A 23,681-nucleotide genomic window follows, 5' to 3' on the forward strand; every position below is an offset into this window, starting at 1 on the left:
TTAACTTCAGCTGCTTTCCCCTCACAGCATCCCTCGGTGTGAAAACATAAACCAGACTGCTGTAATGATTGTGAAGTCGGCTTAGAAGTTTATTCGATGGCTGGAGAACAGGAGGAGGGTAAAATCTTTGGAGAGGGCGGAGCATGGCGGAGGACGGACCCGGGAGAGGAGGCGTGTCTCTGGGTCTGGAGAGAAGGACCAGCCGGGCAAAGACCCCTGGCTGTGTAAAGATGGCTGTTAAAAATAGCTCACATATTTGTTTTAAGTGATATTAATTTGAACATCAAATAGTCACATTCCATTGCTGTCATGTAATTTAAAAAAAGGACATTTGCTCAAGTGAAAATACAAAACTGAGATACTCTATTTTACATCTCAGAGGGAAAAAGTGTTCATCCTAATGCATTATATTCATTTGACATCTCAAAAAACGTAACAAATTAAGATTAGGAGCTTTTCCTTTGAATAATTGTAATTTATTTTAATAATTTGGACAAAACTCGCTTTGTGTCACTTTGAGTAAATGTGACAATCAATAAATAATATGAGAACATATGCAGTAGATTATTCGATAATAATGACCTCCACATAAAACAACAGTAAAATGCTCTTACATAAATGCATGAATAATATCAGTCAAGTGGTGGCCTATAATGGATAACAGTATAACAATCACAACAGCCATTCTTCTGCATAGAGAGTTTTAATTAAGTTAATCGTCCTGATTGCAATTATAAATTATTTAAGTAAATCTTCACATTTCATAAATTGAAACCACCAAAGAAAATGCATCAAAATGACAACGGATTATAAAGATTTTTGCAGATTTGTACTCTTACTATTATAAAAAAGCCTATACCTGTCACACATGAGTTGAACTGTATGAACTTTAAACAGCCACCATCAAATCAGAAAGTCAAATAGGACTTTAATAAAGGTTCATCATTAAAACATTGATATAAATACATGACTCTGAACAGAAAGCAAAATACCAAATTAAATTACAAAAAATACAAAAAAACATTAAAAGCATGTTCTCTTTCAGGTGCCGCCCTTGAGCCTCCATGGGTTTCCTGGGTATTAGAGGAATAAAAGTCGGGTTCTGCCAGCGTCCGGGTGGCAATCATGAGGTCTTTTTTTGTGCCCCCCCCCTTGCATACAATGTAGGGCGGGTTAAGGAAACATGAGAAGCAGGGGAGTGACGGACACCGTCACTGACCGACTCTTCCTCCATTATTTCACCTCTCTCTCCGTCTGGATCTGCTCATCCCAGGATCCATCGGTCACTGTGGGACGAGTTGAGCTGCACAGACTCACTGCTCTCTCCCCTGTCGTGCTGAAAGAAACAGATATTACAGAGTAATATATCTTTATCCTCATAGTCCTTAGAACAATGAAACTGTGTTGGCTCTTTAACAAAAAGTACAGTGAAGAGTAAAGTAGGTACAATTTCAAGTAATACTGTAAATAGAAGCAAATTAAAATGAAAGCAACATATCCGCAAACAAGAAAGAGTGACCTAGACCAAGGATAATGTTTTTTTATAAATCAAAGTTTACACATACATAACAGTACAATTATTCTAACATACAAACAGCAAAGATACATTTTCACGTTTCTAATCAACTTGTTTCAACATTTCATTACAATTAATTGTTATTTGTTTGGGATGTGGAAAAAACATGCATTTTCTTTCTAGTCTGTAGCAAAGAGGTTGAATTACTTTTTGCAATTGGCACGTTTTGTAGTATTATGGATCGACAAGTAGGATTAAAACTGATTGGGCTATAAAGATTTGGGTTTAGAGGTACAAATATGTGTAGTTGGGTAAGGCATTACAGGAAAAAAGCATGCAGCACATGCTCAGTGAATGTAGTTTATAATCAGTCAGATACACACCTTGTTAGCTATGGCACGGAGTTTCCCCAGCAGGGAGGGCTTCTTGGTGTAGACCACGTCGTCGTCAGGCTCCTCCCCCTCAGCCAGAGCACAGCTGTCTGCAGCTGGCAGCTCACACTCTCTGTTGGCCGACATCACCAGACGAGAGTACTTGTACTCCAGCCTGAACACAGACCACAGGGACTCTGTCATTGGGATTCAACATATTATTTAGCACAGTAAAAAAATCCACTGTTTAGGGGTTTATATGCGGATACTAAAACGTTTTCCCCCTAAAAGATAGCTTACATTTTATCATAGACGGTCATCCTAAAAATCTAAGTGATTCTACCAAATGTTTTTTTTATTAACAAAAAACGTGTTTTGATCAAGATAAATCTGAGGGTTCAAGATCACAAGATGATTAAGGGGATAAAAAGAGGAATAAGTATATTTCTGTTGCACTAAACCTTTAAAATGCATTCAAATGACACAGTCTAAGAAGAATTATAATTCATATGGTTGTCGCAATTTGTGCTAATTAACTATATAGTTAGTCACAAAGTTATTAATAGTTATCTAACTAAAGCAAAAAACAAAGAAGTTGAAGGTAAAGGCAAAGCATTACTCTAGGACTGATAAATAAAATGTATACTTCTTTACTGTCGCGGACAAACAGCCATGACATCTATTCCTTTAAAAACAAATGAAGGTGATATAATAAGCATGTTGAGATTGCTGGTGGCGTATGATTGGTATTTGCGTCTAACCTTTTGTTTTTCTTCCAGAAATAGCAGGTGAGGGAGACGAGCAGCACGGCCACGAAGGCTCCGCCCCCCACCCCGACCTTCAGCCACAGAGCGATGGCCTCACAGGGAGAGGAGCTGCGGGGGGGCAGCGGCACGCCTTTGGTGCACAGCTTTGGATCGTTCCACACAAACAGAGTTTCCTGGAGAGAGTGGAGGGAGACAGATGGAGAACTTTCTATTTGTTGCTGGCTTCATGAATCAAATGATAGAGCAGACTGATTTCTGATAAAAAGAAAACAAATGTGTCTATTTTTATTTGCTTCTGAAAAGAGTTGGCATGCGAAGCACAAGGGAGGTCTGCCAATGTAAATGTAGCAATGTTTAGTTGTGTTTTTAACTAAGGGAAGTATACAAGTAGTTTAAACTCAATTATATAGTATTATTCAGTCAATCTTAGACATAGCAACACATAAGAAATGTAAGGTGTTGGTTTAAGGAATTATTAAGGTGTTTATATCTAGAATTATATCTTCACATTTAACCTGAATATTCGTCAAATATATTAAGGCTGCTCCAAAATTAATTGTTATACATAATAAATACAACCTTAGATTGATATTAGTTTGTTAGCAGAGTGACTATTCCTGCTTGTGTATTCATTGCAATTAGTAAGATGTAGATAGTGTAGATAATACAAAATATATAATAAAAATGTGTTTCAGGTCTGGGTCATTTTACAGATAAATAAAGAGTGTGTTACCTGGACCCCCCCCCTGCAGGCCCCCTCTATCCGGTGGTAGTCGTCCTCAGTGCAGAGTGGACAGGCGGAGGCGCTCTCCCACAGGAAGTGAAACGTACATCCATCACAAGTTCCTGCAGGACAGAAGCTGCACAAACACATATTGTACATTTTATTAGGACTGTACTATTTGGAAGAATAAAAACATATTGCAATTATTTTTGACTCTTTTTTGGAGAGGATCTGAAGCCAACAAATATATATCATTAAGTCTGTAGAATACGATTTGTTGGCCGGGACATCTATGGAGCACTACAATCTTAATTCAGAACTTTATTTACACATGTTTTAACTTTATTTATACATTGTTTTTAATATATTTTACGTCATGTACTTGTTCTGCCAGAAACCTTTCCAGAAACCTTTCCAGAAACCTTTCCAGTCCCTTGATTTTCAGGAGCACTAACACATTTTTGATCCACAGTAAGCAGTCATCCCCTACATTTACCATACCTGGGCACAGAGAGCTCTCCTCGGTCAGACTTCTCAGGTTTACAGCGAACGGTGATGACTGAACTGCGACCCTGATCACATGAAGCAGTTACTTGTGTTGACCTGAAAGAAAAAAGGGCACAGTTAGAAACATAAGAAACAACAAGCACTCACTCTGCATTTGTCTCTCACACTCATTGGTGTAATGTAAAAAAAGTAAATTCAATCAAGAACCTTACTATATGAAGCTATATGCAAATAAATACAAATTTGCTCCACCTTTATCAGCTGGGAGGAACACAGTAATGCATCAATAGTAACTTAATATACTGTATATGATTCTGAAATGGGCCATAAAGCATAACAAGTCATTTAAGTACTGTATATCAAATGCCAATGCTTTTTACTTAGTACAGATTGTAAATGCGGCACTTTGACTTGTAACAGAGTATTTTTACATTCGACTATTGCTTCTTTTACTTAAGCAAGAGATCCAAGTTCTTCTTCCACCACTCCTCAAACTGTACCTGTAGAAGAAGTTGATATCTGGAACATCCTTTGAGTTTTCCGTAAAAAGTTCAGGTTGAGCTTTCACACCATCCAGAATAGAGTCCACTGTTGCTCCTAGGAAAAAACATGATAAATATATTAATGGAATATTAAACATTTAGTGATAACAGATCCACATACTGCCATCTAACAAGCATTGTACCGATGAAATTGTCTGCAAGGCTGATGGACTGGGAGGAAATGGCCATCCTGAAGCCCCGCCCATCTGCTGGGATGATGGTTGATTGACAGATGAAGCTGTCCACTGAGTTAACAAATTGCGCCGGATCACTCTGGTCATCTTTGGTGGACACATCGGTGACGTTATCTGTGCAGACTGCCACTCTCTTCCCCTGGAGCAGCGAGCAGATAGCAACAAATATGTCAGTTGCTATGGTTACGCATCAAACAGGAGTGACAGGCCTACATGGAAAAGACTATTTGATTTCTAAAAGAAAGTAATGCTGAAAGAAATATGAAAAAATCCAGACTTATGAGGCTTCAAACTGACTTAATAATATAACTAAAATACATTAAAATGTAATGCTTTAATTTAAGACAGCTAACCATGAGGGAGAATAAGTTCAACGTCTCAAAAATATCTGATCTGAAGGATAGTTTTAGTATAAAGAATGTGAGGATTTAAATATATTTTGAGTGGGTGTGAAGTACCTCGTGGCCACAGAGGCTGATGTTGAACAGGTGCAGGTACTTTGTGCCTTTAGAGGTGAAACTGGGGCCGATGGTCACCGAGGCAACGTCGCCTAGGGGGCTGAGGTCAAAGGTCAGCGTACGGTTGTTCTCTGTGTGGGAGAAGGAGCAGTCGCTGTAGCAACGAGAGTGTTCCTGAAAGGATAGGAAATATATATTAACAAATTAAAGTACTGTATAGACGACTATACTATGGGTTCAGTTCATGATAATCAATAAATGGAAAAATAATATAAACAAAATAAATTAAATAATATGGAGTTTGTTAAAGGTGGGGTAGGTAATTTTGGAGAAACCAGCTCGAGTGCGCTAGAATTTGAAAATACACAACCGGAAAAAAATCTGCCACTTCCTTACAGAGCCCCTCCTCCAACACGAACGTGCACACGACCAATGAGGGCACGAGATAAGTTTGTGCACAGATGGAAGGCTGACAGGCAGGTAGGCCATCCAGTTATTTTAGCCGGGCCGGCTCAAATGATTGGTCGTGCTTTTTACAGCGCTACGGCTTCCACCGATGATATTTTTTTAATGGATTTTTTGTCAAAGCACTTAAGACATTCACTGCAATTGGGATGTTAAGAGCATTCCATGGAATATAAAAAAAAGTGTATCTCGAGCCGGTTTCTCAAACGTACCTTTAAATATTGATTTGCTTATCATATTCCTTAAACAACAATGTTGAGATTTCCCTTCATTACATTTTATTCAAATGCAATTATCTGTAAATAAAATGTTCAATATAAATTATCCAACTAAAATGTTTCTATTTTATGTTCAGAATTACAGCGAGAACTCCAAAGAGTTTATATAGAAATGATATCATAGAATCAATTCAAATAAATGCTAATATATATTGGTCTTGTTAGCCTTTTGTTGGTCAAATGTTTGACCAAAATGTGTCTGTGCGCAAAGTCAGATTTGTTAACATAATGCTTAGATCAGTTGTTGCTGATTTGAAGAAATAAAAGTATATTTTAGACTTGTTTGTAGGACAGCTGCTTGCTAAAACAAGCTGCTTAAAAACTGAATTTTGTATCACAAACACAAAGAGGAGGAAAAATCTCTTTACCTTGTCGCTAATACTTCCAGGCCCACAGGCGACACACGCGTCCTGGCCGTAGGTGTGGCGTCCGGCAAGGTGTGTGTTCTGCGGACACTCCTGGCAGCGGTTGGTGGTTCTGTCGATGTAGAAGCCAGCGGGGCAGGGAACGCAGGAGGAGCCGGCCCGCTGAGAGTTCTGAGGAACCAGAGCGCAGGCCCGACACGCCGACGCCACGCCGTCCAGGACGTTCGTCACACTGATGGAGTACACCTTCACCATGTCACTGACATACTGACGCACCTACACACACACACACACCATAAGGAAAGAAACATATGTTGAGATGCAAATCTGTGACTGCTTTAAGCAAGTAATGGTTACAGTTTATAAAGATAATCAAGACTATCTGAACCAAGGAGGTCGTGTTTTCTACTATGGCTTAAAAACACCAATATTTCTAGATTAGCTGAAAACAAAACTCCCTATTCTAGATCATTATTACTGAGAATGACAAGCACAGGCATTGTATTAAAGGTCCCATGGCATGGCCATTTCTACTGATCATAATTCCATTGTTGAGGTCGACTAGAGTAGATCTATATTGTGCAATTTTCCAAACTCACATTGGTTTCTCATACAGCATCTCTGTAAACTACGTGTATTCACTGAATTTCACTCTCTGCCTTTAACGGCTCGTTGTAGCTCCAATAGCTCCAGCCCCCACCCTCCCTGTGAGCACAGTGTGCTCTGATTGGTCGGGACGTTGTAATCTCGCTGAGCTCTGTGGAGGTGTGATTTCCTTGTTTAGCGATACACAGCCAAACACAGCCAAACTCACCCTGAGCACACACAAAGTCACAGCCGAAGTAAAAACAATAAGTGTGGCTTGATATTGAGTAAGAAAAAGGTTTATAGGTTGATAAACGCTGTGAGAATGGGTCTGCAGAGAGAATTTTGCCGCGATCCCAATAGTCTGTTATCAGCCTGCAGCCAGGGAGGAGAGATCAGCAGAGCTGCCTGCACTGAGTGTGTGTGTGAGGAAGTCCGTGGATTGGTCATTTTGGACCAATCAGCGGGGGCTTAACGTAACGGCTCCGCGGACGTAACGTAACGGTTCCACGGATTGGCCCATTTGGTTCCGGGTACCGCATGACCGTATCGCGTCATAGTTCTGGGCCTGGCTACTGGCCATTCCTACGACACAGTACCCAGGAAGTAAACAATGGACAATGACGTATCTCCAACGAGGCGTTTTTGGGAGGTATTTTCTTTGTTAGAGTTTTACTCGCTACAGGGTGTACTTTGAGGGTTTTGACCGTTTACATGCATAAAAACCTTCATAACACACAAGGGGACGGGTAATAACCGGAAAAGCATGACATGGGACCTTTAAAGGGATAAAGGCACTCTGAGTGTGAGTGTGAGTGTGAGTGTGTGTGTGTGTGTGTGTGTGTGTGTGTGTGTGTTCACTCACATCATGAGCATGGTTGGTCCTCTGGAAGGCCCATGTAAATGCGACAGAGGCGTTCCTGGTCATGCTGTGTGAGTATGACTGTTTCCCTTTACTGCCTTCCCATGACTCCACCACTGTGGTGCTCTTCCTATTCACATCCTGCAGGGGGCGGCACAGTGAAATGGGAAAACAAGGGTTGTAAAACTGAGCAACAATATGCAGAACACTGTAATAGACTGAGAGAAATGTCACTATTCTGCTTGCTGGTCAAATGTGTCATCTAATTACTACCGTCCGCACTAAAACACACAGATAAAAAACACCCACCATCATGAAGTAGAGCTCACAGTCACCAGAGCACAGGGTCTCAAACACAAAGGTTATCCGTCCAAACTCACTGCCCGTCATCCCTGCGAGAGAGGCTGGGACCCTGCCACCAGAAACACAAACACAGGCAGAGATTTAAAAAGTATAGCCAAAGCGTCTTGCCACTTATTTTAGTCAGAAGCAATCAGGCTGCACAATCAAGGCTCAATCCACCACAAACAACTCAACAACCTGCACCATATGTACCTACTTTGCATTATCTTATCTACTTTCTGAGGTGCCCAAATGTACATAGAAAAGCACAAATTCTCACTTGAAGCCAGGCACGTGCAGGCTGAGGATGAGGTAGTCATTATCTGAGCTGCCTGCTCCGCTACGAATGTGGTCCCCTGCAACCTCCCATCCTGAGGAACAACCGACATGATGCACACATTCAACTTCACTCAATCTGGATAACAGATCTGTGCACATATATCAGAATCAGAAATCTTTCATTTGTCCCCAAGCAGGGAAATGTATAGAGTAGACGAAGCAAAGCATACGTCATGAATAGAAAAAAGCATTGTAAAAGTAGGTGAAATGTATCAAATGAATGAAGTAGAAGTCAGTAACAACAGTATTAAATAGTAAAGGGTTTATATATTGCACAGAGGAAACAAGTGTGTGTATGTGAATAGTGATTTCAGATGGACACAAAAACCTAGTTTATAAAGCTTTAGGAAAACAATCTGGCCATTTAAGTATCTGTTTTGGAGCTTTCTATTCTTTAATGTAAAGTTAGAGAGTCCTTCAAGCTTGACTTTGTTGTGTTTACCATTCATGTCATCACATTTGGAGTTTCCGACGTTGAAACAGGAAGTCTTCATGTTGGAGGGCAGCACGTTCCACCATTTATACTCGTAACCCAACACCGCCTCTGTACCTGCAGGGCACTTGGTACACACTGGAACACAAACACACACAGATACACACACAAAGAAGCTTTATTTAGCAACGACAATGGTATTTTCCTCCTTTTCAAAAAATTATGTTTGCACAAGAACCATCTATTCAATAGTGGATAATCCAGCTGGGTTGTGTTTAGATGTTTGGTTTTCTTTCACTAGATAAATGCAGAGTAAAAAGCTTGAATTGTATGAATACAGCAGCATCAGTAACCCCAGAGGCCAGGTGTGGGCATGTTTACCGTAGGTGCCATCTGAGTGGGTTCCAGCTGGGCAGGGCAAACAGGTGGAGTCGTTGCTGTTGTAGTAGCCGGGGTTGCAGGGGGGGCAGGGCTCTCTCTGCGCCGTGGCAGGCAGCTCCAACGCCCCCGTCACGTTCTCCACACAGATCTTTGGCTCCACCCACCGATACAACACCTGCGTCTGTAAAACACAACACCACAGAGGTCAGGGGATTTATGATTCTTCAAAAAATGATTAGACAAAGTAACAGTACCTGGAACAATACAGACATACATTTGTCTTAAATGGAGGACAGATAGATTGTGTTTCTTTTCTGGTTTTTGATCGTCATCTCTCTAACTCAGCGCTTTCAGAGGGGTGAATCTAAACAAGCCAAGGTCGTGGACGAGAGCCGACGAAGTTGACTTTGGATCAGATGACATGCAAAGCGTCCACTAAGCTTTTCATCATTTCCTCTCTCATCACACAGTGTGACTTCTCTGGTTTCTGACACACAATACCCTGAGAGAGCTGACTAAACGTCTTCTGGTTTTATAATAAATGTGAGCAATGCAGTCAAAACATATAACATGGGCCTTAAGTAAATTGACATAAGTATAAATGCACACAGCATAACTCAATATATAATCTTTTTGTGTAAACATCAGAACAAAAATAATGACATGCTGATCACCTTTTACATAAAACACCTATCATGGGTGTTTGTTATTGTTTGTATGTATCTTTTGTAAAGTCTAAAAACCTTTAAATTGTCTTGTGGTAATTAGATTAATTTGCTTTATTTCAGCTTATTAACTCAATCATCAAACAACCTCATTGTCAAGAAATCTTTGAAAATGTTAAATTGTTTATGCACCTTTAATTCAAACCCTATACAAAAGAGGGTGTGTCTGTCCTTGTGTGGCAAAAAGGTGAGGATGTGTGTGTGAGTGTGTCGTGTGGATGCTGCTGACCTTTCCTTCGCTGTCGCAGGCCGTGTGGATCTGGAAATAATCCTTCTCTGAGCACGGCGGCCTCACCTTACACTCGGCCCACCCCTCATCTGAGAGAGGAGAGGGAGACGGTGATGATCCAGTACACAGTGATGCAGAGAAAAACATGCACAGACAGAATATGATATTTGGTCAATCGGATGTTCTAGTCTTTTTCTAGCAAAGTCAAATGTGTACATACGTGAGTAGTGGTGCTCAGGGCAGGTGGTGCAGGAGGAGACCCCCTTAATGGAGAAGGTGTTGCTGGGACAAGGCTCACAGGATGAGGAGCCGGGGGCCGGGCTGAACCACCCGGGCCGGCACGGGAAACACTCAGATGTGTAGGCAACACCTGGAATTATTCATTTATAATTGTATATCCAAGAAAGAAGACTCTGAATTCATCTCAAACGTTTCCATCCACTGTTTATATTACATATTATTGCTAATGTTTAAGCCAGTTTTTGTGAAAAGCTTAAATTGTATTAGTGTTGACCTCTGAGGTGCATGGAAGATAAAAGACTACAATTCCCACAGCGCCACCTTATCAGGAGCACAGCTATGGGCAACCTGTATAAAAGACAGCGACGAGACACAGTTTTCATCCATATAATTAATCAATTAACGCTATCATTCTGCCTCTATTGTTTGGATTTACGGCCTACTTTTTTTGTTGAATGTGTGGAAACTATTTTATTTTATTTTGATCAACCACATGAGCTGCATGACATCAAGCCAGCCTCACAAAACGGACCAGTCAACTGTGAGTATAACGTGCTAGAAATGTCTGTTTTCAAAGGCATCTATAGTAGCTTATAGTAAATCAAAAAGGAAGCTACAACTGTTAAATTGATGAATGCCTAATGTTGTGAGTGTTTGCTTTACCTTCTATTTGGATGTTCTTGAGCAGCACAGGTTTCACCATCTTTCCTCCCACCAGGATGACGGTGGTTCTCCAATAGAGGATGTTAGTACCGGTCTTTAGACTCACCTTAAAACAAAAAGACATACACATGAGGAAGACACACCAAAACCAAAATACTGTCCCTATACTAACGGAAGCAGAATCAGATACTCACTGTGTGTGTTTCCCATTCCCCATTGTTGGTGGCTTTAATCCACTTCTGGTCATCAGCCTGGGCCATTTCTTGACACTGCTCGTTCTGGACCTGAACACAAGTTGATATGGCAGGTATTATCCAGTAAGATAGTCTTCCGGGAAAAAGCTGCTGTTCTTAATTATCTCGCATGAAACCTCCACCACACATTCATTTCATATAACTGTAAACCAGGGTATATGTGGATTGCTTGAAAACAATCAGTGGAAAAAAGCTGCAAGAAGTGGATATGATGAGCTGATATGTAATTTGAAATGTTTAAAAACTGACAGAACCATTAAAGGTTAATCGCACTTTAAGCACATAAATACCCACTATCTAAAGTGTGACATTTAAAAGACAAATAAATGATTAGATTGATACTACTCTTTAACTATTTATGAATTATAGGAAAACTTGGCCTGGGCAGGTTTATAAAAGCAGATCTAGGTAGATTTGACTGCTATTTTATTCAGGAAAATCATAGATAATTTCAGTGGAATCTAAGCTATAAGAAAACCTATTTAGGCAAGCCATTTTTAACCCAAATGTCTTATATCACTATATTAAAGAAGGCATTTAGAAGTGCTTACATAGAACTCAAAGAAGATGTTGCTGTCGGGGTACTGGTAGGTGAAGGAGACGGAGCCCAGTTTCTCCAGATGGACGGCGTAAACTAGAGACACTGTGCACTCATCGCGGTTTGACTCTAGATACACACCCTGTGGCGTCCATGATGAGCTGCAGCAAGGAGAAACAACACATGTCATAACATGTCATTCCTGAACTCTGATTGAACCTGTGAGAAAAGTAGTGTTAGTGAGTGTCTGGGTCACCTGTTACAGGCCTGAATGTCCTCTCCATTTGGCCCAGGGTCTAAGAAGCTGGCCATGTTGGTGAAGCCTGCAGGGATGGCGTCCCATTGGTCAAAACGGAGACCACTGCCCAGAGAATAAGAGCCGGCCAGACACGGCGTGCACTGCTGCGTGCTCATCTCTAAAAACTTCCCAGCCGGACAGGAGAAAGCTGTGAGACAGGAAAAGGGGTCATATTGACATGTACACACAGATATGAACACACACATCCAGAAACACACACAGTACTTACAGCAGTCTGTTCCCCTGGTTGGGGGGGGGAGGTCTGAGCAGGAGTTTGGAGTGACGGGGATAGAGACCCTCCATCGTGACCCTGTGCTGTCACACTCTGTGTACTGGTAGTTGTATTCTGTCTGCAAAACACACACAGACACACAACAAGATCAACACACCATCCAATGGATCACTGTGGTGCTCAGCAACTAATTCATGGAATAGCAACACATTTTTTCAGAAGTTCTGATTGATTTTGGTAATCCTCTGTCCCCCCCAACCATGAGGTTTTGAGTGAAATATCTCAACATCTTATAAAAGGATGTCAATGAAATTAGAAACAGATATTCATGTTCCTCTCAGGATGAATTCTGATCACTTTGGTGATCCCTTGAATTTTGCTCTTGCAACACAGTCAGGTACAATAGTCAAATACTTTGGTTGATGACTATATACCTGCATCAGCCTCAACGCTAATTTGTGTTATAAAGCAGGAAACTTCAAGACAAGTGCATCTTCAACAAGACTAAAGTAGATGATGAAGCAGGGTATGCTTGTGTGTTTAAATCAGGAAGCTTTATTTTGACATTTGGTCGACATTTTTTGTTAACCTTTCGGTTGTTCTAAGCTAAGATAACATAAGATAGGACTTTATTTATCCCGATGGGAAATTGTTGTGCCAGAGTTACAAAGACACAACAAACACAGCAGCATAATACAAAAAGTTAAAATTATAATAATAAAACTGTACACTAACAGTGCAGTAAAAAGAGAAAATTAAACAACTACAAGCTTTAACCTTTAGTCACCTCTGGCCCAAAAAATAATGTCCTGTGTGCGGTCATATGCCAATTTCTAATTCTCTATTTTACAATTGTTAGCAGACCAAACTTAGATAGTCAACATGGGAAACATAACTTGTGCTAAATATGATCATGGTAGTGGGGACATTGTGAGAATGTTATCATGCTGATGTTAGCTGAGGTTTTAGCTCAAATCACCAATAAGGGTGTATGTGCAGCCGAACTGTAGACTCCTTTTATTAAACCAGGACACATACACGCATAAATCATTGTTTATTTTCTACACCCTTATTTCCGTTTATCCCACCCTGACTAGTGCACTACAGCCACAGACGAAGCAAAGCCCTCAAAGTGCTTCATCTCGATTCACATACAGTTCTGGACGCAACATAACTTTTTTTTACGAGTATGAAGCTGATTTCATATGAAAACAAAAGCCGGGTTAAAAGTTGATGGCTGACCCTAATCACCAAGGGCAACCAACCTAATGTAAAACGAATGGTCCATTAAGGGCACGCTTCTTTCCAAGGACGGCTGCTTGTGTCATTATCATGCTCCTCTTCGAATGATTGCACATTCATTAAGAGGAACATTTTGTCCAAGGCAATTTATAATGAAATAGAAACAAGCTAAACATGACAATTATGAGTGTGTTCAATACAAAAGCTGAGTATTCATTTTTATTATCCATTAACCTCATACATTACAAGTTATTGACTTGTTGTTCTAATGTTTCGTTTTTTAAATAACCTCATAATATAACATTTTAAAAATAATTATTGTTCCCACACTTTTACATTTATTGCTTTTTTATTTGATATGCCATATTGATTATATTATGGGCTAAACAATGGTTAACTGGTATATAAAATAACAAACAGCTTTGTATTTCATAAATATTATGTTAGGTGTGCTAAGGAAATTCTATTAGGATTTGGACTTCTTTTATCTTTACACTAAATGTGAAGCTACAGCCAGCAGCTAGTTAGCTTAGCATAAAGACTGGAAACTAGCTGGCCTATACAAAAAAATTAAACGATGACATTCATTCAATTGATTTTCTCAACAGGTTCCATGTAACCTAACACAAGTTATTATTGCTATTTAAAGTAATATTTACAGGCATATTTGTATTTAGACTTTTAGTATCTTTTGGCTGTAAAAAAAGAAGTAGTACAGTGAGCATATTTAATATTGATATTCAATGTCACCCACTTTCCTCTCGTTCTGATGTAACCTTTGAATATCTAACTGTCAAAAGACTTTAAATCAGTTTTATGCTTTATGCAATTTCTACAGAATTAAGGCAATACATCCCGTAAGTAGGGCTTGGGTTGTCCTTTTTTTTTATTCGAGTTCTCTTGAGTCCAAAGCCTCTCTCGGCAGATATCCATCTCCTCCCCCGACCCTGCTGCTGCACTGGGCAGACAGAGGACCACCGGAGAACAGGAGCTGGCTGCAGCAGGGCACTGACATTCAGCAGCTAATTAAACAGGAACAAACACAGAAACGACCTGTGGCGTGTGACGGGGAGGGGGGGGGAGGAGAAACTAATCAGAGATGGTTTGCAGATGCAGGTGGGTGTGTGCAGTAAAGATAAGCTTCAGCTCTCTGCAAAAACTAAAATGGCTTTCATTCCGAACCCCCCCATCCCCCAACACACACCAGCATGCAATCTGTGTACAAACTGTGAGAGGACGAGCACCTCATTAACATGAACTAAAGAAACATGTGCTCAGATTCACCTGCTGAACAAACAACAGCGCTTGGGGGGAAAGGTGAGTCTGATAAAAATTGTGCTAATGTGTTGCGCTGGTCTCCAGGGTGACTCACGCTAGTTGTCATGGAGACTGATGAGAAAAAGCGAGAGGAGGGACATTGGATAAAATTCAACGCCATGCATACTCTGAGTCAGGAGATTATCTAGACTGGAGGTTTTAGGATTTGTGTAGGCTATACACAACAGGAAAGATGAACACTAATCTTTTTGGCTTCCAATAGGCTACTGATATTTTGTATTATTGAATCAGGGCGAAAGAGTGCCTGAACATAATTTTGGATAAATTATAGACTTAAACTAGGAAAAATAAACCACATGTCTCTTGACACTGTAAATATTACTTCACTTTCATCTAATACCATCTAAAAACGAATAATAATAATAATAATAACAACAACAACTGTTAAAGGTGTGTTAGCTGCTCTTATCATTAATGTAATTTATATTATTCTGAAATATTATATAAAAAAACATTCTAATTAGCACTTTTAGTTTTGTACTTTCTTTTGAATGCAATACTTTTACCTGTGACAGAGCAGGCTATGTCTTATAACATTATTATTTTTACATGAACAAAAAATGGATATGGGAAAAAAAAAGCCCCCGGTTCTCTCTCCTCCTCAGCGGGCAGACCTGGCCGCTGCTAGCCATGGAGCGTCTGTATGGTCAACACATGAACCACATTTTAAGCCGATCATTGGGTTGGGGGACCGTGTGGTCTCGCATAGCTCAAAAAAACAATTGAGCCAATATATTAAGCTGGCTAATGACTTGTTTTCCTTTTAATTGTGCATTATGAGAAGCCATAATGTGGTTGTTTATTTCTGCATGCATGGCCATTTTATTGACTGGATCATCCATTAAAATATATTTGCAATTTTCTAGATGAGAACACGAATTTAAAAAAGACTGAAGCTACTTTGGCTTGTTAGAAAGCTACACATTTGTGTTTAGAACAAGTAGCATTAAATGATATGGAGACAATAATAAAGGCACCCACCCTGTCGCACGGCCGCAGCTCGGCGGACGCAGATGAAGTGTGCGCGGTGATGATGAGCACCAGGCAGCCGGGGAGCCAGGAGGCCCACACCTGCTCCCGCATCCTCAGCTCGGGTCACAAACAGCCGGCTGTCCGCGGCCTGGAGCCTCAAACATGAAACAGGCCGAGCAGTGAGGATCTGTGAGGCGGTGTGTCTCTCATTGATGCCTGCCTGTCTATTACTCATCCCCCACCATCAAGACAGACAGTGAAAAAATAATACTTCCATTTCCGGTTTTCAAATTAAAACTCCAGTAGGCCTATCCCTAGAATAAAGAAGGAAAAAAATTGAACTAAAAGATTGATACGTTTTATTTGTGTACACTTTAAATAACATAACTGTATTGTTTTTATGCAGGCTTTTGAAATTGTGTAAATTAATGTTTATGTGGATGATTCCAGGTAAGAACTCATCTTGGGCCCTGATTAAAAATAGTGGACAAATAAACCAGACAAACAATTCAGAATAATCAATAACCAATATAATCCATAGTTGCAACTCTAATGCCCATAGTTTACTATTATCAAATTCTAATAAATTCAATCGTATTGATTATATAAAATAAACGGCTTGTTTATGAACTGATTTGAAGCTTTTGAGTAAAAACCAGAGGTAAAAACTCAAGCTCCATGCTTTTATTTTGAAGGCGTCTGAGCCGGTGGTTCACTCCTCTCTGAGATAAACCTTCACACAGACACAGACGCCACAAGTGCGATAACGCTCACCTTATCTGATTGACAGCTGGAGATGGACAACAGGCCTGCTGGCTGCTGAGCTTATTTTAGCTCTGCCTCAGTGCCCTCCCTGTCATAGTAGGAGATCGACAATATCTAACTTTATACAAAAAAAATACTAAACACTAAATTGTGAAAATAACAATGTAGTTTGGGTTAGAACGTTTAGGGTTCAAGGTTGAAGTACATTTAAGGTTCAGTTAAATAATATGTGTATTATCTTGAAAACCTATAAACTATCACCTCTAACAAGCTTTTATTTTACACTCATTAACGTGGTTTGGATTTTTCAATCACTGGTCAATATTCAGTGGTTAAGATGTTCAAATGAAATGTTTTAGGAAATGTTTCCATGTTTCTGAGTCATGCCAAATGTAACTCAACAACAGTTCTCTATCTGCAGGTTCACCAACCTATCAAAAGTTCCTGTGTAGGAAAATTAGGAGTTTGAAAATAACATGTAACACATGAGGCAAGTTTATCTGCATAACACATTTCAAAAACAAAAGGACAAGAACATACAATTTAAAAGACAAGTGCCACTTACAGCAAATTTTCACATCAACTCTTTGAACAATAAATCAAGTTGAGCCACCATAAACTGACACACCTGAGAAACTGGTTACAAAGTAGAGAGGTTACATGTAAAGGTTGTTCCTACAGCATTTGGAATATGTAATGTGAATCAGATCTTACTACATGTTTAATGAATATAATTTGTTGTAATAACTGTAATGTATAAACCTGAATGTCTAAAAAGACATTCCTGTCAACCAGATTTGATACAAGTTTTAATATCTAGACCGTTTTTAAACAAGTGTAATCCTAAAACAATTAATTGGATATTATAGAAATTCCTTCTGGGAAATGCATTTATTTTTACTAGATAATTGTTTTAATTTTAATAATATTAACATTAATTTCCTTTGTAATTATATCACAGAAATACAGAACCTTTAGGTAATCCCAAAATGTGTGTATGTTGTTTTATGTTATGCATATTGACTGTAGGTTATCTATTAGGTTAAGCATGTCGTCCGATCACCGGCAGGTGGCAGCAGCACACAAGAGCTCTGCCAAACATATCCCCACAAAGAAGAATTAAAGAAAAGGAAATGACGTAGAGTGCAGAATCAAAACAGTTATTGTTGACAGCTCGGCACTTGTCTCCCAAAAGGCTGATAAAATGCGATGGGAACTGTTACTGCCAATGTCAGAAATAAACTGCACTATTTAAACAACGTCTTTAGAGACAAAGGCACTTTTCTATGCGACTGTCAAGGAATGCTCATCCGAGGAAAAGGTACTTTTGGCTAGCTTTATCAGTGTAAATGTATAGCTAGTTAGCTTCAACGGCCAACAAAAGTTGCTCCCTGGTTATCTATGGGCTGAACATTACCATATATAGCCCGGCCACAGAGCTCCCTCGCCGGTGAAATGTAAACAGTGGCTCCCCGAGGAGGCTGGAACAAGGGGCAAAAACTAAACTCAGCCTTGAAGATTACAAAAACTTCACCATGTCATCTGAGCAGATTATTGCCATCGTCATGGATGATAAAATCTACGAGGTGAATAAAAAGAAGCTGATTGAGAAAAGTGACTACTTCCGTGCGCTGTACAGCTCCGGGATGAAGGAGTCCACGGAGGACTCGGTGCAGCTGCAGGGGCTCAGTGTGCCCGGCCTGGAGCTCGTCCTGGAGTTCATCAACACCTCCAAGGTCCAGGTTGTCAACGAGACTCTGGAGGACCTGATTGAGACCGCCTCCTTCTTACAGGTCACCTCCATCCTCAAGCTCCTCACCTCGGAGATCCGCCAGGACAACTGTGTGGAGCTGTACAACCTCTCTGAAGTCTACGGGACTCATGATCTGCGCAATGCTTGCCTCAAATACATTAGCTGCTACTATCATCCCATGCTTAGGCGACCAGAGTTCAGCAGCCTCCCCTCTGCTGTCAGAGAGCTGGTCAAAGAGATGCGCATGAGAGGCACTGCCACCCTGGTAGCCATAGGAGACTTCACCTGCCTCTCCTTGGACGTGCCGGATCAGGATGAGCCCTGGTCCATGCTGAGGTATGGAGAGATGGAGCAGCGCTGGAAACCCCTGGCAAACAACCTGCCTTCAGATATGATAAACGTCAGAGGATATGGCTCAGCTGTGCTCGATAACTACCTGTTCATAGTGGGTGGATACAGGATGACGAGCCAGGAGATCTCTGCGGTGCACTGCTACAACCCCTGCAGGAACGAGTGGAACCAGGTGGCTCCGCTCAACCAGAAGAGGTAAGCACAGAGGGACTCTAAGCATCATTGGGCAGGGTTCACACCGCCAGGGGCTCCACCTTAAAGGGTCCAAACTGCTATAGATTTATTTTGATCTTAATACAGGAAAAAACATTGACATGTTGCTACACTGAAAAAAAAGGGAAATAAGACTTACTTAGGAAAATCTAGGTAAGATTTTGCTCTCAGAAAACCTAAGTACATGGAACAACCGTATATTTCAAGTGCGATCTTCTTACAGTTAAGAAGTGTTTGTTACTAAAGGCACAAAAGTAAACTTTACGGTCAAATTTCCGTTTTTGTAAGTACATTTGACTTACTATTGCATAGTAGATTTGACTTAAGACTAAATGTGCACCTTATTACAAATCTTCACTAAAAGATGTTTGGCTTTTCAGATTGTTTTTACTTGCTATTCTTACCTTTTATTTCATATATATGTTGATAATATTTAAATGTAATTTATTCTACCTGTTACATGAAATGCAATTTTTACTCAATAAAACCGTTTTACAGCAAGGCTATACAAAGCATGAAACAGTAGAGTAGACACTTTTAAACAACACATTTATTTTTGTTCTGTCACTCAGAGATCCGAAAATCCAATATTAACAAAAAAACAACACTCAATAGCTACAAATTAATAACATTTACTAAGGACATTTACAATTTTTTGAAAATATATATATATTTTTTTAAAAGTAAAGAAGCGTATTTCAACTTTGGTGTGCAAGCCTTCGTCAAACATTTGCACTCATCAAGCTCCTCAGATCCTTCGATGGAGATGGACACGTTGGTAGGTGTGTCGTCTTCTTTTGCTGCACTTCATGGAGGACATGGATCTGTGATGACACACTCGGCACAGTCCTTTTCTGACAATTTATTTGCGATCATTCTGTCAAAACATGTTAGCATACAATATACTGTAAACTCTTCTTTGAAGTTACTGAGACTGACTGGGTTGAGATAGCTATTTAATTTAGTATCAAGCAGAACATTCACCTGATACTCTTTGATCAGCTCCTCTGCAGAAGCTCCATCAGGCGGGAGGACGGCGTATAACTTCAACTTGTTGCTGTTTAACAGACATGTCAATTATTGTAGCGAACACACATAACTGTAAGTACAGAAATATACTGGAAACAAAGATTATGCCTTTTCGTCAATTTAACCCGCTACAAAAGAAGGCACCAACAGTTCAACTTAAGTGACACAGCCGGATGCACTGTGAGTGAATTGACTTGTGTCCCACAGGCCACAGTAAAGGAAAACTCTGTTACTTTAGTTAACATTTACTTGGTTCTATGATTTCAATTGACTCATAAAAATGAAGATACAAAATGACTTGCAAATTCAAGTAACACATTAAATAAAAGTGGAGATTTTGAGTAAAAGAAAAGTATTAGGAATTTCCATCGTTTTTTTCAGTGTATTCAAACTCATTATGTTTAAATGTCCTAACTGTATACTTTCTGTCCTACCATTTTTCTATTAATAGGTCATAGTTTCGATCCTACTTCTTCTACCACATTCCCATCACTGTTTCCACCTTGAGATCTACACCTTTCCTCTCAAGTATCATTATCTGCTGTCGTGTTTCACTTGCTGCATCCTCTCCTCAGGTCCAACTTCAAGCTGCTGGCGGTCCAGGGGAAGATTTACGCGGTCGGAGGCCAGAGTCTGGGCACGGTGGAGTGTTACAGCCCGGAGCACGACTGGTGGATGTGTGTGTCCTCCATGCCCGACCCGCTGGCCGAGTTCTCAGCGTGCGAGTGCCAGGGGATGATCTACGTCATGGGAGGATACACCGCAAGAGGTTGGTATGACCCTGTTGAGTGTACAGTCACACTGTCACACACATCGCTCCACACATACAATTACAGACAATAAAAGCTTGTACCACACATTGAACATAATGATGGCCACTTGCTCTGGTTTCCTACAGACTGTTGAAAAACCCTAATGTCACAATTTACAAAAAACATAAAAAAGATAATCTGCATTCATTTATTAGATTATTTGATTTAGCTTACTTTTATGATTAAGACTGCTATTACTTCTATTCCTTTGATTCAGTTTATCCTCCGTTTCCTCTCTGACAGACAGGAACACAAGCGTCCTGCGTTACTGCCCCGCCTCTGACACCTGGACGGTGTTTCGCTCCTGTTCGGCGCACATCCGCAAGCAGCAGATGCTCTCGGTGGAGGACACCATCTTCCTGGTGGGCGGCTACACTCACGAGCTGGAGTTCGGCCAGCGGCGTCCCAGCCAGACGGAGGACGTGCTGACGGTGCAGTCCTACAACGTCACCACGGGGGAGTGGATCCAGCTGAAGGAGAACACGTCCAAGTCGGGCCTGAACCTGACGTGCACGCTGCACAACGACGGCGTCTACATCATGAGCCGCGACGTCAGCCTGCCCACCAGCCTGGAGCACCGCGTCTTCCTCAAGTACAACATCTTCTCGGACGCCTGGGAGGCCTTCAGGCGCTTCCCGGCGCTGGGTCAGAACATGCTGCTCTGTTCGCTCTACCTGCCCAACGTGCTGTGATCCAAAGGGCTGATGGGAAACGGAGAGGAGCCCATGAAGCGTTAACATGGGCCCGTGTGTGGCTTGCTTGTTCTCGCACAGAATGGGGCTCTGCTGCATTAGTGGGAACAGTGACCTTTGTGCCTCCAAAAAAGAAACGCACATTATACATACTGTTGCTGATGTGTAAAGAAGCTACAATGATAAGTATGGAAGTGATGAAGCCCCCGTAGGTCAACCACATCATACGTCTTTTATGATTCTGAAAACAAAGTAAGGACAGCAGTAAGAGTGGTTTAATGATAGAGCCCATTATTTACTATTCTGATGATCTGTAAATCTTTTAAAGTTATATTCCTTACAAAAATGTGAGAAAATGCCGTTTTCACCCTCTAAAATATAGAGATTTCCCGATCTCTATTTAATATGATATCAAACTGAATATATGTGTCTCTTGGTCTGACAAAATATGGCAGTTTAGATATCTTCTTCGACCTTGAGAATCTGACTTTTTATAGACAGAAAAATATTGACAATGCTAGTAATTGTTACTAGCAGCCCTATTAAGCGACCTTAGTTTTCTAACACTGTAAGGTCATTATTTATGTAACGGATGAATACCTCTGTGGAATCTAATGCTAACACATGACACACAAACAAAACTTGGGTTTTATTGCTGCATGATTTTAAATCTATGGGACACAATATTCCTGATGTTTACACTCCAAATATCGCATTAGGGTACAGGTTTATCCATAATTCACTACAAACCTTAAAATATATCGGAAACAAAACACATTTCTTGTCTCTATGAGCTGTACATAGCAGGTAATCATGAACAATGGCTTTGGTTTTACACTGCCAGGTTAATGAAAAGATTCTTTGAAAGTTGTTGTTTGTGAGGAGAAGCGGCTCAGAGGGAGCTTAATGTGTGTACACTTGCACAGTATTCTTTTTCAGAGAAACACTTAAGCAAAGCTTCAAGCGCAATTCCATGAAAGGAACGATGCACATGTGCCTTCTGCAACCTCAGATAATGGAGCTCTATACAAAATGAGCACAAAATGCAAGACTTTGTTACATTGCCAGCAACTGACCAAACTGCTGTGTTTCATTTCTTTCTCTGCTAGCATGCAGCAGCTTCTTTTCTTTGAAGTACTTTTCCGTTTCTTCATTAAATACTGGGTGTGTGGAAATGAGTAAAACAAATGCATTTCAGAAACTTGAATTTGTGTGTTAATGCAGCACTTTTATTGTGGGATTTGGTGGATTTCTCTGTGCATTATTGATCTGTTTGATAGTTTGGGGAATTTAGTTCATGATAATAAAGACAATTATCAGGGCTCTGCTTAGCTGTCCGTCCTTTAATTACTGTTTTCAACTTGGTCATTCCTCCATATTCTACTTGTGTGTATTATATCAAACTAATAGAATTGTGAAGTTTTGCTTGGAAAAAAACAATAAAAACACATTTATAATACGGTTAACCTCAAATTGTAAAAATGTAGATTACGTTGTTGATAAAAAACGGTAAAAAAAAAAAACTGAAAAAATAAATATACCAAAGGTTGACCAGCAGGGGGCGACACATGCTTTTAAACATAACATATATTCAGCATGCAAACATTATTTTCCACTTCACCTTCACAAGGATTCCCTCCTTCAATAAAATATCATATATTTTAAATCCTCCATTTGAGCATTAACATGCCTTTTCTGAGCAAATTCTCTACTCGTACGTCATGAACGTCAGTAAAATAAGCTGAGTTTGTTGAATCACATAAACCCAATCGCACCTGTAGGCTGAATCATCAACACGTTCACAATGTGTCATCATCTGGAGGTCATCAACACTGATGGATGTGATATTTCCAGCGTTTGTTGGTGAGCCTGGATGGATAGTTGGATGTGTGTTGGAAATTGGGTTTCTCTGGCTGCAACGGGGGAGGAGGAAATCAATTGTTATCATCAATCAGAGGAGATTGATCCTGTTGTCGGACCACAGTGATCTCACACCTCCACAGCATCACTGCTCAGGGAGCAATACTTCAAACTGTGCTGGCTGTGAGACGAGAGCATGGTGAAACATCTCTGTAAAGAATAAAAGACAGAGAATCTTATTTAACTGAATGGATGAAACGATTTTCAGGGATCTACTGAGAATGAGTTGTGATGTTCCATGCACATTTGGCAGAACATGCGGTTTGCAGCCTCTCAGATATGGATA

At 40.3% G+C, this 23,681-nt stretch overlaps 2 protein-coding genes across 4 annotated transcripts; one reads left to right on the forward strand and one right to left on the reverse strand.

The window, feature by feature from the left end:
- Positions 1–134: 134 nt before the first annotated feature.
- On the reverse strand, positions 135–16,100 carry LOC104945713 (UPF0577 protein KIAA1324-like). Of its 3 annotated transcripts, XM_010771424.1 has the most exons (23): positions 15,870–16,099; positions 12,306–12,426; positions 12,035–12,224; positions 11,792–11,939; positions 11,181–11,270; positions 10,987–11,092; positions 10,304–10,453; positions 10,084–10,172; positions 9,130–9,310; positions 8,758–8,886; positions 8,257–8,347; positions 7,944–8,046; positions 7,638–7,775; positions 6,191–6,463; positions 5,080–5,253; positions 4,571–4,760; positions 4,386–4,482; positions 3,880–3,981; positions 3,388–3,514; positions 2,649–2,827; positions 1,900–2,062; positions 1,243–1,336; positions 135–220 (listed from the first exon to the last, which is right to left on the reverse strand). In XM_010771424.1, exons 1-22 carry the CDS (start codon positions 15,969–15,971, stop codon positions 1,265–1,267), a joined length of 3,015 nt encoding a protein of 1,004 aa, XP_010769726.1. In that variant the 5' UTR covers positions 15,972–16,099; the 3' UTR covers positions 135–220; positions 1,243–1,264. The 3 variants fall into 3 exon arrangements, 2 of the variants coding, with proteins under 2 accessions (XP_010769726.1, XP_010769734.1); XM_010771432.1 differs by lacking the exon at positions 135–220 and having other exon boundaries at positions 455–1,336; positions 15,870–16,098; XR_798369.1 differs by lacking the exons at positions 135–220; positions 1,243–1,336 and having other exon boundaries at positions 1,973–2,062; positions 2,649–2,832; positions 3,394–3,514; positions 15,870–16,100.
- Positions 16,101–17,779: 1,679 nt separating this feature from the next.
- Positions 17,780–22,883, forward strand: klhl42 (kelch-like family, member 42). Its single transcript, XM_010771447.1, has 3 exons — positions 17,780–18,924; positions 20,547–20,740; positions 21,027–22,883. The coding sequence occupies exons 1-3, from the start codon at positions 18,161–18,163 to the stop codon at positions 21,473–21,475; spliced, it is 1,407 nt and encodes a 468-aa protein (XP_010769749.1). The 5' UTR covers positions 17,780–18,160; the 3' UTR covers positions 21,476–22,883.
- Positions 22,884–23,681: the final 798 nt, after the last annotated feature.

The sequence above is a fragment of the Notothenia coriiceps genome, unplaced genomic scaffold, assembly GCF_000735185.1.
Source record: "Notothenia coriiceps isolate Sejong01 unplaced genomic scaffold, NC01 NC01_scaffold00000339, whole genome shotgun sequence".
NCBI classification, from domain to species: Eukaryota; Metazoa; Chordata; class Actinopteri; order Perciformes; family Nototheniidae; genus Notothenia; species Notothenia coriiceps.